The 16,105-nt window shown below is 33.9% G+C and overlaps 1 protein-coding gene across 1 annotated transcript; it reads left to right on the top strand.

Moving 5' to 3' along the window:
- The first annotated feature begins 479 nt into the window (after nucleotides 1-479).
- On the top strand, nucleotides 480-5,910 carry LOC110799636 (galactinol--sucrose galactosyltransferase). Its single transcript, XM_022004920.2, has 4 exons — nucleotides 480-1,823; nucleotides 2,475-2,652; nucleotides 3,873-4,240; nucleotides 5,107-5,910. Exons 1-4 carry the CDS (start codon nucleotides 600-602, stop codon nucleotides 5,677-5,679), a joined length of 2,343 nt encoding a protein of 780 aa, XP_021860612.1. The 5' UTR covers nucleotides 480-599; the 3' UTR covers nucleotides 5,680-5,910.
- Nucleotides 5,911-16,105: the final 10,195 nt, after the last annotated feature.

Genomic DNA, 16,105 nt, shown 5'->3' with positions numbered 1-16,105 from the left:
AAGTACATGTTCAGATCTACCATCTCTAGTCAATTAATCCTCCGTGTCAGATGGATTCAAGATTTCAAGTCTAAATTTGGTTCGGTTTTGAGATCAGTTCGGATATATCTCGGCTTGAGTTCATGTAGAGTACGTCATTTATCCTTTTGCAGATAGGTAGTCGGATTTTATTCGAGTCAACTTTGGATGAGTTTTAAATTTTCAGTTTCAGATTTGAGTTTGGTTAACCTGGGTTTATGGCAGGTAATACAAATAATTTTCCATCTAAGTTTGTAACGATTTATGGTTTTTGTTTTTCTGGTAAGGCAAATGATATAGATGGGATTTAATCACAAGTAATGTTGTTGTGTTAAATGGATATCATTAATTCTCTTAATACTTTACTAAGATAGTTGACATCCATACGTAGCAGTATATATTTCACGGTGCTAAAACGGTGGTACTAGAATCATCTACACACACCCAAAAAAAACAAAACTCTTTGTCACACACAACCCTTTATAAAAACTCTTCATTTGCTAAGTGTATGATAATAATCACATTCACAACATACTCTACCAATCATCTCCAATATCTCTCCCTTGTAGTAGAAAACAAAAATGGCTCCAAGCTTAACAAAGGGTACTCTAGAAACAATGGGTCGAATTGATGGTGCTATACAATCAACCATCAATCTAGAAGCATCCACTTTTTTTGCTAATGGCCACTCTTTTTTCACTCAAGTCCCACCTAATATTACTGCCACTCCCTTTGGAAAGCCACTCAAAACTACTACCGCCACTCCCTTAGGTGGCTGCTTCGTTGGGTTCCACGTGGATAAGCCCCGCAGCCGCCATGTGGTTCCTATTGGTAAGCTTAAGGGGATCCGGTTCATGAGCATTTTCCGGTTCAAGGTATGGTGGACTACCCACTGGACCGGAACTAGTGGTAACGATGTTGAATATGAGACCCAAATGATGATGTTGGACAAGAATGAGTTGGGCCGTCCATATGTCTTGCTCGTCCCAATTATCGAGGGCCCGTTCCGGGCCTCCCTCCAGCCCAACTCAACCCATAATGATGATGTTTGCCTTTGTGTGGAAAGTGGGTCGACCCGGGTAACCGGGTCGGTTTTTCAGGCTTGTCTCTACATGCATGTAGGATCCGACCCGTTTGACCTCGTGCAAGATGCGTTTCGAGTCCTCCAGGCTCACCTGGGGACTTTCAAACTCTTGGAGGAGAAGAATCCGCCTGGAATAGTAGACAAATTTGGTTGGTGCACTTGGGATGCCTTTTACCTAAAGGTCAACCCTAAGGGCATAAAAGAAGGTGTTAGACACCTAACCCAGGGCGGATGTCCGCCCGGACTAGTCTTAATAGACGACGGGTGGCAGTCGATTTCTCACGACTGCGACCCTATAACTCAGGAGGGGATGGATTTAACCTCTCCTGGGGAACAAATGCCATGTAGGCTAGTAAAATATGAGGAAAACTACAAGTTTAGGGACTATAAAAGTCCCAAAGGTAAAGGGAAAGGGTTAAGGGGATTTGTAAGTGACCTAAAAGAAGAGTTTAGGACAATAGAACATGTATACGTGTGGCACGCTTTAGCGGGATATTGGGGTGGGATAAGGCCTAACGTGTCCAACATGCCAAGTACTAAGGTCATTAGTCCTAAATTGTCCGAGGGATTGCGTACGACTATGGAGGATTTGGCCGTGGATAAGATTGTCGAAAATGGTGTCGGATTGGTGTCACCGGAGATAGTGGAGGAGATGTATGAAGGGTTGCATTCTCACCTTGAAGAGGCTGGAATCGATGGTGTTAAAGTTGATGTCATTCACGTAAATTTCTCGAACTACCCTCTCATTTAATCTTCGTTTCTTTATTGTTTTTAGTTTTAAAAACTTTTTTTATTACATGTTGGTTGCTTTTAAATCAAGAAAGTTCCAACATGACACGAGTAATACTATATATAGCATAAGTTACATGATATTGTCAAGTTTGCTTATTTTGGTCTCACGCGAAATTGCGAATAATACGTGAGCTGAGTAGAACATTAAGGAACGTAACAGATTGCTACTTGTTAGGAAATAGTTTATACGTACACATTTTGTAAGGATAAATGGATATGATTGTTCTGATTGGTTTCTGATTAGATCACTATTTGAATATGATTTGTCAATCGATAAATGATCGAGCAATTTGTCTAATATCATAATCTACACCCAAATCTTGTGATCTACGAGCATCATTATTGTCAATTATTGTCATTTTTATAACTCGTTCAACATCATTGCCAATTGTTGTCATTTTTTATAACTCGTTCAATGATCTGGGGCTCATGTACGTGTAATACCCTCTATTGGATATGATAACAAGTTTATAACGTGCTGATTTATTCCCACTTGTGAACAAATTAAGAAATGTAAGTGTCGAATGTAAGATTAAATGTTTGTTTGTTTGTTTGTTTGTTTGTTGGTGTGTAAGTATAGTTGCTAGAAATGTTGTCAGAGGAATACGGGGGACGCGTGGAGTTAGCAAAAGCATATTACAAGGCACTGACCGCATCAGTTAAGAAGCATTTCAAAGGAAATGGAGTTATTGCAAGTATGCAACATTGCAATGACTTTATGCTTCTTGGTACACACACCATTTGCCTTGGACGTGTTGGTAAGCACCCATTCTATTCTCTTAACGTACATTACCGATAGGAGAATTGAGTTTGACACGCCAAAAAGTAATTTTGAAAATTGAAATATTCAATATAAGAGTATAAGAAATTGCTTCACTTATATAAAGGTGTGTCAAAATCAGTTTCCTATTAAAGGTTTTTTCTAAATAAAATTTAAAGCAGTGAAACTCAACTATATATGGATGGTCTGACAAATAGATCCAAACTACGTACACACGCCGTAGTATTTATTATTTACCATAACATATACATCTAAAATATTGTTGAAAATCCAAGGCGAGAAATGTCACGTATAACTTGATAGTAGTGTGCTTTTAGCTGAATCCAATTATCCGTGACTTCCCATTAATAATGTGATAGAATTACCATACATAATTGTATGTTAATTATATATCGACACAACTTTTAATATATAGCATTCAGAACTACAAAACAAAGATCAAAATTAATCTAAACAAGGGTAATATGGTTAGAAACCAATTAATAAAAATTAGTTTTTTTTGGACGGGGATTAGCTTTTATTTATTACAAACCACTACAAGAAATTGTACTATTAACGACGGGAAATCCCGTCGCGAAAGGCCAATAATCATTGATTAACGACGGGATTTCCTGTCGTGAACCCGTCATAAAAGTGGGCCGTCGTTAATAGAAATCCCGTCGTAAATCCATTGTAAACCCGTCGTAAAAGATATTTGCGACGGTTATTCCCGTCATTGTTTGGTTGTTTGTCCCGTCGCAAAAGGCTTTTGCGACGGGATTTTTGACCCGTCGTAATTAGGTTGTCGTTAAAGATACAAATTCTTGTAGTGAACCTATTATATATCCAATTCACCTAAAATTTTAATATTTCAATAATTGCGTCATTTTTAAAAAGAATGGGAAAAATATTAATATTACATTACCTGTTATAATTAAATCACCTTCTAAATTGCGATGATCTACGGCATCGTCCAAACCAATAATTTTTTTATGTATAAAAACTGAGGTAGATTTTAATTTAGTCACTATTTTCTTTTACTAGTACAAAAATTGTTTATGTTTCAAAGTTTTCTATAAGTTTAATGACAAAATTTATAACATAATTGAAAAGTCAAGAAAATCAAACAATAATGTTGCTGAAACTTTTTATTTTATTAAAATTACTACCCCGTATGTTATTATTTTTTTTGTTTGATCAATATGTTGTGTAATGCAGGGGATGATTTTTGGTGCACTGATCCAAATGGAGACCCAAATGGGACATATTGGTTACAAGGTCTTCACATGGTGCATTGTGCTTACAATAGCTTATGGATGGGTAACTTCATTCATCCTGACTGGGACATGTTCCAATCCACCCACCCTTGTGCCGACTTCCACGCCGCGTCACGGGCCATTTCCGGTGGTCCGGTCTATGTTAGCGACTGTGTCGGACACCATAATTTCGAGCTACTTAAGAGGCTTGTTTTGCCTGATGGTTCTATCTTAAGGTGCCAACATTATGCACTTCCTACAAGGGATTGCCTCTTTGAGGATCCTTTACATGATGGCAAGACTATGCTCAAGATTTGGAACCTTAACAAGGTAAAACCATTCATTATATCATATTATAAACCTTGTTAATGTAGTTAATTAAATCACTATTTTAAATAAAGATAGATGTGGGTTGGGTCGTGCTTCGTGCCGGATGCACATGCCTTGGGCCTAGACGGGTTCGGCCCACGCTAACTTCTCTTCTTATGGGCCGGCCTGAATCGATAATTTAAAATTGCGGCACAGGCACTTTCCAAGCCTATGTGCCAATGTGTTGGACCGGGTCAAACCATAGTAACTAAGCTTAACTAGTTCGTGAGCCTGTTCTTTATTATATATTGGTATAGATTCCACTTGCGCTCTTTCCAAAAAAAATGAACCTGGTCCCATGACTTCATGCTCGTGTTCATATCAGGTCGTGCTTTTTGCGTGTTGGGTCACATCGTGCCTGGGGATGGCCCGGCCCAGTGACATCTTTACCATTAAGTGTTCACTTCGCCAAAACTTTTGTGTCTTTCTACAAATACATATTTTGAACTTGCGACTTTTATCATTTCTCCTTGTTCTAACATATTAATTGTTAGATAATAGTTTTCACTTTGCATATGGGGGAGTATTCTCCCACGTGGAAAAAATACGATGTTTTGCATAATTTAAGTATACCTATGTGCTACATATATTGAATATGATATTGGCTCAAGTTATTGGGTCAAGTAGAGCATTGGGGTTGGTGTTGCTAGTATTGGGTTGATAATATGGTTATATTATTAATCAACACTTACCACTTAGCAGAAGGTTAATGTTTATATTAATATTATCTTAAGGACAAAGATTAACTCGTCATAATCTAGTTTTTGTATTTCCGTTTTTTTCAATTCAAAGTATAGTTTCTAACACTAATATGTACCGTAAAACAGTATACAGGAGTGATTGGGGCGTTCAACTGCCAAGGAGGGGGATGGTGTCCACAAACACGTCGCAACAAAGCAGCATCCGAGTTCTCACACCCATTGAAATGTTTAACAACTCCTAAAGATGTCGAATGGAGTAAAGGAAACAACCCAATCTCCATCGAAAAAACAGACATTTTTGCAGTTTACACGTTCAAAGAAAAGAAGTTAAGACTCTTGAAACTCAATGATAAAATGGAAGTTACCTTAAACTCCTTTGATTTTGAGCTCTTGACGGTTTCCCCTGTACAAGTCCTAGGGGGCAAATCGGTCCACTTTGCCCCCATAGGACTTGTTAACATGTTAAACAGTGGCGGAGCTATTGACACACTCGTATTCCTAGACGAAGAAGACGTAATAATGGTTAAGGTTGGAGTGAAAGGTGTTGGTGATTTTAAGGTGTTTTCTTCAGAGAAGCCGAGATGTTGTCGTGTTAATGGTAAAAATGTTGAGTTTTCTTATGAAGGTTGCGTTGTTGGCATTCGAATTTTGCTACAAGATGCCTTCTCGAGGTTGTCTGTGGTTGAATATGAATTTTAGTTATTTAGGTGCTACTCGATCATGAGTCTCATGACCACTTTCATTTGTACTTTCTTTATATGAAGATTCTCGTTGTCACACTTTAGAAGTTTACGATTAAGGAATTGTAACACGCAAATATCACTAAGTCCTAAACAATTGTTGAGAACAAACCCTTTTTTTATTTTACGCTATATCGTATGCCTATGTACTAAATCTCAAAATAAAATTGTGATATATTGTATTAACATTGGACGAGATAACATTGTTATGTTCAAAATAACAGTTCAAATATAGCAATGTGCTAATATCCGTTCGATTTTATCAATTTGAATGTGACATGTTTATAGCATTTTGACACTCCTGTTTATGAGTAGTGGTACAAAATTAACTTTCGGTGCGGCCAAAACATTTCCTGTTAGTATAGGTAAAATACTAAGGCCCTGCCTGGAATGGGTGTAATAGGGTGTAAAAATTACAGGAGTAATAATTATGGGCTTGTAACAAATGCCTGGATTGGGGTAGATTTTATGGGCCTGGAACTTTTGCCCTCCAAATGAGGGTAATCTATTACTCAGCCTCCCCCTAGGATAACAATTACTCGGGTAACATTTCACCCAAACCCATCAGTCATTAACCATCTATCGACACATCTCTTCCGATTGTTGTTATTTCAAATGCCAGAAATTATCACCCCTTCTCTCCCTTCCATGAATCCATGGCCATGGACTTCGATTATCCATGTAATTCAATCGTCAATTATTTGATTCCAGGTTTCTACTTCTTTCAATTTTTTATTTTGATTACTTGTATTACCAATTTAACTATACTCCGTAATTTTTTTTATTCAACAACTGGTTGATATTTAACAAAATCTTGATCTATCTCACCAATCTTCTTTTGATTATCCATGAACTGAAAATATAATAGAGCTAAATTTACTTGCATGTTCAATTTTGAGATTGAAGGATTTTTTTTCTTTTTCTTTTTTGTTCGATGTAAAGAGCTCAAATGGAGATCAAATGCTAATGTCCAGTAATTGGAATAATAACTAATAACCAGGAGCTGGATAAATAATTTAATATCAAACACCATTGTAGAAGCAATAATTACTCTGGTAATTATAACCCCTGATATGCCAAACCTAGATCAAATGAAAACTTACCCCCTAAATTGGTCCCCTGGTAAAGATTGCTCCCAGAAAAATCCCCCCCAAACCACTAACCCCAATCCAGGCGAGGCCTAAAATGTAATTTATTAGTGGAGATTGGCTAATAATAGGGTTGTCAAAAACTGACTCGATTCAATCGACAAAAATCGAAGTGATTCGAAAAATAAAATTCACACATTCAATCCGCATAAGCATAATGACTCCGCACAACTACACTATCCGGTTATACCTAAACTGATTGTACCCGACTCGTAGCCAACCGATGACCCGATATGACAGCCCTATCTAATATCGGAAAAGCAAAGGAATATGGCCCAACATAGTTAATGAATGATGCCGTACCAGAGAAACCTTGACGCCGTGGCCCAGTAGGTGTAGTGGGCTACATGGACTCTTTCTAAGTGGGCTTCAATGACTCTTTCTCAGTAACCACTTGCTGGCTTTGCTGCCCTTGCCATTGGATTTAAGTCACCATTCACCAACTTATTTTCGATTTTTAGGTTAGGGAGATGCACAAAGTGTAGGATGAACCAATTGTTTGTTGGTTCAGTGGTGATTGGGGCTGAACTTGGTAGGGAGAACCAGTGTTCGATCCCCCGCAACAACAATTGGGAGGGGAATGGAACCTATCTACCCAGAACTCGCCCCGAATCCGAATTAGCCCTAAGGGTGAACCGGGTGCTAACACCAAAAAAAAAAAACAAAGTGTAGGATGAGAGTAAATGATGTAGGCGGGATACGATCCACGCCTTGGATATTAATTCATTAATACTTTACTAATTACTACTCCCTCCGTCCCGGAATACTTGACCTGTTTTCCTTATCGGGTCGTCCCTTAATACTTGACATGTTTCTAAAAATGGAAATATTCTAACAATATTATATTATTTCTCACTGTACCCCTATTAACCCACCTACCCCCTACTCCATACAAAAAATAATTAAAAATTCAACCCTTACTCTCCCCCAACCCCACCCCTTTACACATTTCCCACTAACTACATTAAAATAATACCCACTATCAACTACTACCTATTAAATTAAATAAGTCAATTCAAGTCCCTTAAACTCTGTGCCGGTCAAACCGGGTCGAGTATTCCGGGACGGAGGGAGTAGTTGACAACCACTCAATTACCAACTTATGCTTTGTTCTCTTTGGCTCTGATTTTTCTAGTTTAGTCTGGTCTAATTTTAATGATTTGCTCTTGTCTGAATATTTTTGTGAGCATTTTTTGCTTTTTATAGGATGTTTTGGTGAGATTTTAAAAACAATAAATAACAAGCAATAAGAATAAGGTGAAGAGAACATAACCTTACTAATAAATTTATAACGTTTCAATAAAGGTGTGGGAAATTCTTTTTTAAAAAAAATACGGGAGAAAATTTGATTATTCTTAAACTCTACTTGACAATATTTTTTTTTTGAGTAGGACAATACTAATTAAAAACGAGGTAAAACTGATAAGATAGATGGAATTGAAAAGGTATTAGTTGAAACATTGAAGTGGTCGCTTGGTTTATTAAATGACAAATTATTCTTAACGGGCTATGTTCATATTAATTGGTCTCGCGTCATGTCTCTATGTTGATATCGTGTCAAGACTGGAAAATCCATTAACTATATACGGAGTACTTCGGGGAAATTGCAATGACTTTGAGTAAGTTTTTATTCTCTTCCACTTATTTTTATTGCTTATTGGATTAAAAAAAAAATCAGAGCAGATCAAACCAACACAAAACAAAAGGCAAAAGGTACTCAGAAAAAACATTAATATTAAATTAGACTATAATATAAAAAAATTAAAAAAAATCAGATCAGATCAAGAAAGACACACGCACCTGTAATGGCCAAAGATTTTTTGATTTTTTTTTAAAAAACACAAAAAAGTGATGCAGAATCATACTCCCTCCGAATCTAAATGTTATTCTCGTTTCCTTTTTTAGTGTCCCAAAATAATCTTCCCATTTCTTTTATTTCCTTTTTAATCTCTTCCTTGTAATTTTAACTTTGTAATTCTATTGGTTTATCAACAAAAAACCCTGTAGTCTCATTGGTTTGTTTAAGTTTAGATGGATTAATGAATTGGCATTTTTATTCCTTAAATTCTATTGGTTCAACAATTTTGTTTTCTTGTGAGAATTGAATCAAAAAGCAACAATTCCCCATAAAACTACATTAATAATAGTTAATCTTATAATATTTCTTTTTCCTTAATAACCGCGTAAAATGACAAACGGGAATAACATTTAAGTTCGGAGGGAATATTATACTTAATAGAGTAATAAGTCTTTGGCTAACCACGTGTCAACTTCCCAGCAGGGGACCTAATACCCAAAGCTATGATGCATGCTTTTATAGCCATTGACGATCATAACGTCAGCTTCAATCAATTGCTAAAATTAAATTTGTGTCAATAAATGAGTTCATCATATGATTGGATATTACTTTCCAACTTGTTATTCACAATGGACGACTATCATTTTCTTTTATTAGGATGGGTCTTTTCCTTTTCTTTTTCCTTAGGGACGGGGTAGTATTGTAAATTTGTGATCAATTATTATTCGTAGGTTGTAAATTTGTAAGGAAATTTTGGTAATATTAATCCAACCTTTGACCGGTTTTCTTTAATTAAGCCTACATATGAGATATTATTTAATAATCCGAACTTTTATACCCATTTTCTTTTGTTGGTCCCAACAGGTAATACACCTGCTATAGAAGGTTACCTGTACACGTGTCACTTTCTAATTTATCCAAAAAATCCATTTTTTTCCTTATTATTCCATTGCTCTTTCCTCCAACTGTCCGTAGGAAGCCCTCCTTCCTCGTGCTGCCCAGCTAGCCAGCTCCCACAAAATCAATGCAACCATGTTCCCCATTTCTTTTCTCTCTCCTACGGGATCCCTCAATCTCCCCTTCTCATATTTGGTTGTTCTATTATCATATTCCTCTCTCCTGTAATCCCGTAGAACACCATTGTTTTTATTAACTTGAGATTTCTTTGATGTATCTCTAATTCATCATTGATCTATCTCAAGTATAATATCTCTTAAATGTATCTCTAATGGACTCCCAACGTATTCAATTTTTTTCTCAATTCATTTAAATCCAAAAATCAATTTACTCAAATTAATCCCAATGTGTGGTACTGTTCTATGGATTTCGAATAGAAGAACATCTCTCCATTTCCTCCTCGTTCTCTCTCCTTCTATGTGCGGTCAGCGAGCAACAACCACCCACGACCAAAACCACCACCGATGACCACCGGTCTTCCGTGAGCCAGCCGTTGTTGAATTCAATCCACATCGGGATATTATAAATGGTATGACAGTAATGGTTGTAGCCAAATTGGTGAGAGAACTAACAGCAAAAATTTCAAAGTAATAGCATTGTAAAAATAATTATATAAATGAAGGTTCTTGAGGAGATCAACAATGGTGTGGAGGGAGGAAAGAGGAGAATTTAAAATTAGAATTCATTGTTTTTAATTATCAAAATCATAATTTATTTCAGTTATGTTTAGTTTAATGCGTATTAATTAAGTAGTAGGAGTAGCTTGGATTAGTTTTGAAAGTTGATGACTGAGAAATTGAGAAGCCATTAACGACTTGTAGCAGAGGTGAGAAAGGGAAATTAAAAAATAGAAAAAAGAAAAAGAAAACATTAATGAAGGGAAGGTGGAGGATTTGACAATTTTATCCGGTTACCGGTCAATGTGACCCATCAAAAGAAAATAGGTATAAAAGTTCGGATTATTAAATAATATCTCATATGTAGGATTAATTAAAGAAAATCGGTCAAAGGTTGGATTAATATTAACAAATTTTCCAATTTGTAATTGTTCTTCGTTAAATCTTCTCCGATCACTTTCTTTAATTAGGATGTGGTTTTCCCTTTTTTTTTTTTTTTTTTTTCTTCCCTATGCTCATTATTCATAGGTTGTAATCGTTCTTCATTAAAATAATCATGTTAATTTCAGGTTTCTGTCATATCATATTCGATTTTATTTCCAAAAATATTATTGAAATAATATAATCTTTATTAAAAACGTCACTTATTGTATCAGCTAGTCAAAGTTAGAACAAATAGTTTAACTCGTGTTTTGGTTCAGATAATCGGGTTCAGTTTATTTTTGCTAGATCTAATACAAAGTAATAGCTATTAAGCTAGAAAGGAACACCCTCCCTCAAGTAAGCCCACATTAGAAGTTCTAACTTCTGCTACGGTTCAAGAAAGCCTAGAGTCACCAAGACACCAACATATATTTGGAGTTTTGGACCACTACCCTTAAATTAAACTAGACCTACAACCAATTCAATGGCCAAGATTAATTTAGTGTTAGGTAGAAAATTGGGACCTAATGGTTTGTGTTAATTATTTGTTGTTGATATATATGATTACTATTGACGTCTACTTCGATATTTTATGGCGCGTTATTAATGTTCGGGATATAATGTTAATAAATTAGATAACTATTGAATGTGACATATATAGTTTGAGAATAAATCTATGGCAAATTTGCCAAATACAACCTAATAAAGTTCTATATTTGCCAATTACAACCTCAAATTTTTAATTTTGCCAATTACAACCTTAAACTTATACATCTATTTTAAATTACAACCCAAAACCATTTTCCGGCAAAAATCACCTAAAGATGATGTCATAACGTTATTCAAAAAATTATTAAGTATATAATATTTGTAAAAAAAAATCGATTATTTTATTTTTTTTGTTTTAATTCTTATTTATCGATTTAATTTTTTTATAGAAAATATATAACTATTTTTTTTAATAACATTATGACATCATCTTCCGGTGATTTTTGCCGGAAAATAATTTCGGGATGTAATTTAAAATGGACGTATAAATTTAAGGTTGTAATTGGCAAAAATAGAAATTTGAGGTTGTAATTGGCAAATAGAGAACTTTATTAGGTTGTATTTGACAAATTTTCCTAAATCTATTAAAATATTTATTGGCAAGCACAAATATTATGAATATATGTATGGTCGGCTAATCGGAATAATTTTTTTTTTTATGGATTACGAGTATTAGAATTGTCAATAGAAAAGTCTTGGTTTCTTAAAAAGTCTTAAGAACCATTTGAAATAAGCATAGGAGTGAATTCCTCTATAAAGACTCCCTCAAATAAAAATTTCCTTATACAAATGACATAAATTTAAGCTACAACTAAAAAACAAATTTAAAAAGAGATTATTCTTAATTCAAACACTACTCCATATTAATTAGGCCTCTCACGCGATCTAGTCATTCAATAGTCTATTACGAAGCATTAATTATTTTTCTTTTATAATAAAACTAATTTATAAACATCAGTCATACGATATCTACACACAAAATTAACAAAGGATCAGTGTAACTGAACTCTCAAATATGTTTAAGCTTTTGGTCCCCATAAAAATAAGGGATGCCCACATAATTTTGAAAAATCTGATTTTGTGGACCCAAAATAAGGACCACTCTAATATCTTAAGGACTTGTAATACAAAGATGAAAACAAGTAGGTTTGGTCATTTTCACATTTATTATTGTTATGGATTATCTAAGATTATATAAAGAGAGTTTAGGTACAAATTTTAGGTATATTTAATTAATTTATACAAATACAAATTGAAAGCTTATATAACATCCTCTTTGTCTGCCATGTACAGTACCTATCCACTTTTGAATTGATATTCATTTTATTATAACTTATCGACTTATCATACTTACGTGATAAGTTGATAACTAATGTCATTTTTAGTTAGGGGAAGGAAATTAATACGGAGTACTACACTTAACGTACATATATAGTAGTAGTACTTTGCTGTAAAATTAGACCGATTGTACACTAACAGTTACTACCTCCGTTTCAGAAAGTTCTTTACCGTTACTATTTGCACGGACTCCAATGCAATATTTAACTATTAATATATTTAATTTCGTATGTGGAAAAATTATAAAAAGTTGATATTTTAAAAATACATACCAAGACCAATCTAACAATATCTTACATGTAACGTTTTGATGTATATAATAGTAAGAATTTACGGTCAAAGTTTTCATATTTTGGACACATAATCCAAAGCGTAAAGAACTTTCAGAAACAGAGGAAGTAATATATATAGTTGTGTTTATGCATGGTTTGGACCTTTTGAATTATATTGATTAACTTTAAGCCGATAGATTAACTTTATACGACTTGTTAAATTAAATTACTGATGATTAATTATAAGTGAGCAATGAGTTACACTAACACGAGGTTAACAATAAAAAGAAAATATTTTGGTACAACATTTTAACCCGCTTGTCATGCTTATATTGTATTGGAGTCTAGATTCTCTAGAGTTTTAATAAAACTCTACAAAGTAGAGTTCTATCTAAACTATACATTTTAAAATCAATTGTTCATATTAGTTGAACGGCGAAATCAGGGAGTGGATATTGATGAGAAAAAATAAGGGGGATTTTGGAATTTCGAAAAAATCAGGGAGTGGATATTGTATCCCTCGTTTATTAAGACCAGCTTTCATATCATCGTCCTTATCCCTCGGTTATTAAGATCGACTTTTATATCATTGTCCTTATCCGATCCCTCGCTTATAAATATCAGCTTTCACATCATCGTCCTTATCCCTCGCTTATTCAGATCGGATTTCGGATACAAAAGTCAGAAATTAATGACTTAGTTATAAGAATATGACATATTTTCTAGATTTATGGATTCTAGATGCATGTATGTTGTTGCTCCGTTTTTCTTTCTTATTAAAGTAGTACGGAATATATAATATTATTATTATTAGGTATTTAGGCATGTAAAAATATTGTTAAATAGAAAAAAAAAAAGATTGTCAACTCTTTGTAAAGTTCAAAAGTGGAAGTGGTATTTGACCGTGTTTCATGTCAACTTATCACTGATCTAGTGCGAATTAACAAGTCAATTCTTTTTTAAGTATTTTACCAATTGGTCATCCTTGGGTTAATTACGTAGCTTTCTAACTAGAAAATGCACCCGAATTTCTATCAATCCATGTTGTCATCATAAAAATCCACGAATGGGCTCATATGAGTTTCCATCCTAAAATCAATAAATAATATATAAAAAGAGTAGCTCACCTGAGTTATTATCCATAAGTTATTTGTTTCATCTTTCAATTGGTACACAATACTCATAATCAGGCTGAATAATACTAAACACTAAAAATAAGGTAGAAAAACCAAAGTCTTATTCTAACAGGATTAGATCTTATAAAGACGATTTCAAATCGAGGTGAGGGAGGACTTCCCTAACCCTTCATGAGCTCCTTTCCACGTACTTTTAATTTATAATGGACTCGCACCTACTAAATCAGACCGAGTTGATATAAATAATGTTATAATGTTCCCGCCCAATGAAACGCTAAAAGATTAACTTTTTATTTTTTATTTTTTCTCTATATGTGAAATAAAAAGTTTCAAGATGAATAAAAAAATATATAAAAAGTAGCATGCCACAAATTAAGTGGCCTGACTAAGTAGTAATTAATTAAAGATTAGCAAAGTAAAATGCGGCATTGTGCAGACTGAATTGAATCGATCTTCCATGTGCGAAACAAAATTATTTGTTGAGTGACCTAAAAACTTTATCTTTAAATTAAAGGCGTTGTCCCATAATTTAACATATATTGTTATTGGGGTTTAAAGTCCCACTTCTGATATCAAAACTTGCAGCTGTTCCAATCCAAATCAGAAAACCCATGTTAGGACATGATTCATGACACCGATCCATCATATAAAAATAAATCCGACCCGGGTTATTCTATCCGAGAAAATAGAGTTCGGATCCGGATTTTCTGCTTTCGGATTTTAAAATTTTAGAATATCTAAATTCTAAATATATCCGATTTTTCATCATAAAGAACTTGTTTATATTTTTTGGATATGTATCCGATATCAGATCTTATCGAGTAATTCGGATGATATGTTTAATTTTTTTTTTCCTGCTCTGATTTGGATCAAATAATATCAATGAGGGATAGGGATGAGAGATGGAGATAGACAAAACTAATTTGTTGTTGTCAAAGAAATATACAACGAGACAATCTTTGAAGGGATAAAGGATTAATAGGGAGATAAAGATTTTAAGTGAAACCACCTACGTATCCTTATTGAAAAGAAAAGGAGAAAAAATAATGATCTATTATTATATACTAAAAGAGACATTAGGAAAGACACATGTCAATTCCTGGTGCGATTTTTTACCGGCAAAAATCACTTTCCCAAAAAAGAATATTTGTTTTATTTTATTTTTATTTTCCACCTTTTTTATAACTATTTATGTATGGAAACAAATTTTAGTTTATAAATTATGGAAATAATAGATACGACGTAATAATAATTATTCTAAATTTGTATATTTTAGTCAAAGCGCTATATTAATAATGGAAAATATATCACTCAATATTTTGGTCAAATTGTTATATTAGCATTTCAAATATGCATATTAGATGAATAAATTTAAACGAGTATGTTAAAAATGTTATAACTATGCAGTAGTTTGGGAGATATTCAGTTAAATATTTAGTGAAAAAAAATATCAAAATCCGTGCGTGCATGGGATCTAATCTAGTTAATAAGATATTTTAGTAACAGTTCCATTTACTCATCATGCGTATAACAAACAAGTGAAAATACTAGTTTTATCCTTATTACACTCATCAATTCTTTATCCATATCTCACCTTCTCATCCCGCCTTATCCCTCGTATGAACTATACGGCCCAATAATCTCCATCATACATACAATATCCAATTAGAAAATGTCAATCGGTCAGATTGACCTGCTTCCCATCTATATAATTCGAATATTAGTACACTTATTACTTACGAGTTGATTGAATAAACGAATATCCATTTAATATTGCCATATTTTTAGATTGAACGAATCTAAAATGATGTGCTAAACTACATTGTACATAACCAAGGTGCAAAATTAAACTGAATTAAATTAAATTAAATTAAAAAACTGACAGTTAAGTCCAAAGGAAATTTGATACTTCCTCCCCTTTCTTTATATTTGCACACTTTTTTTTTATATGTTTCACGCTTGCCAATATATGCAAAACTTTAATCAATATTATATCGAGACGAATCTAACAACATCCACATGTCATTATAATCAATAATATATCGAGACGAATCTAACAACATCCACATTCAACTGCGAAATTCTTAGGAGTTGCTCAAACGAAAACCTACATAACTGGACTAATTAACCTGTACCAGTTGCTGATT

This window comes from Spinacia oleracea, chromosome 5 (genome assembly GCF_020520425.1).
Source record: "Spinacia oleracea cultivar Varoflay chromosome 5, BTI_SOV_V1, whole genome shotgun sequence".
Lineage (NCBI taxonomy): Eukaryota > Viridiplantae > Streptophyta > Magnoliopsida > Caryophyllales > Amaranthaceae > Spinacia > Spinacia oleracea.
This window is presented reverse-complemented; position numbering and strand designations above follow the sequence as displayed.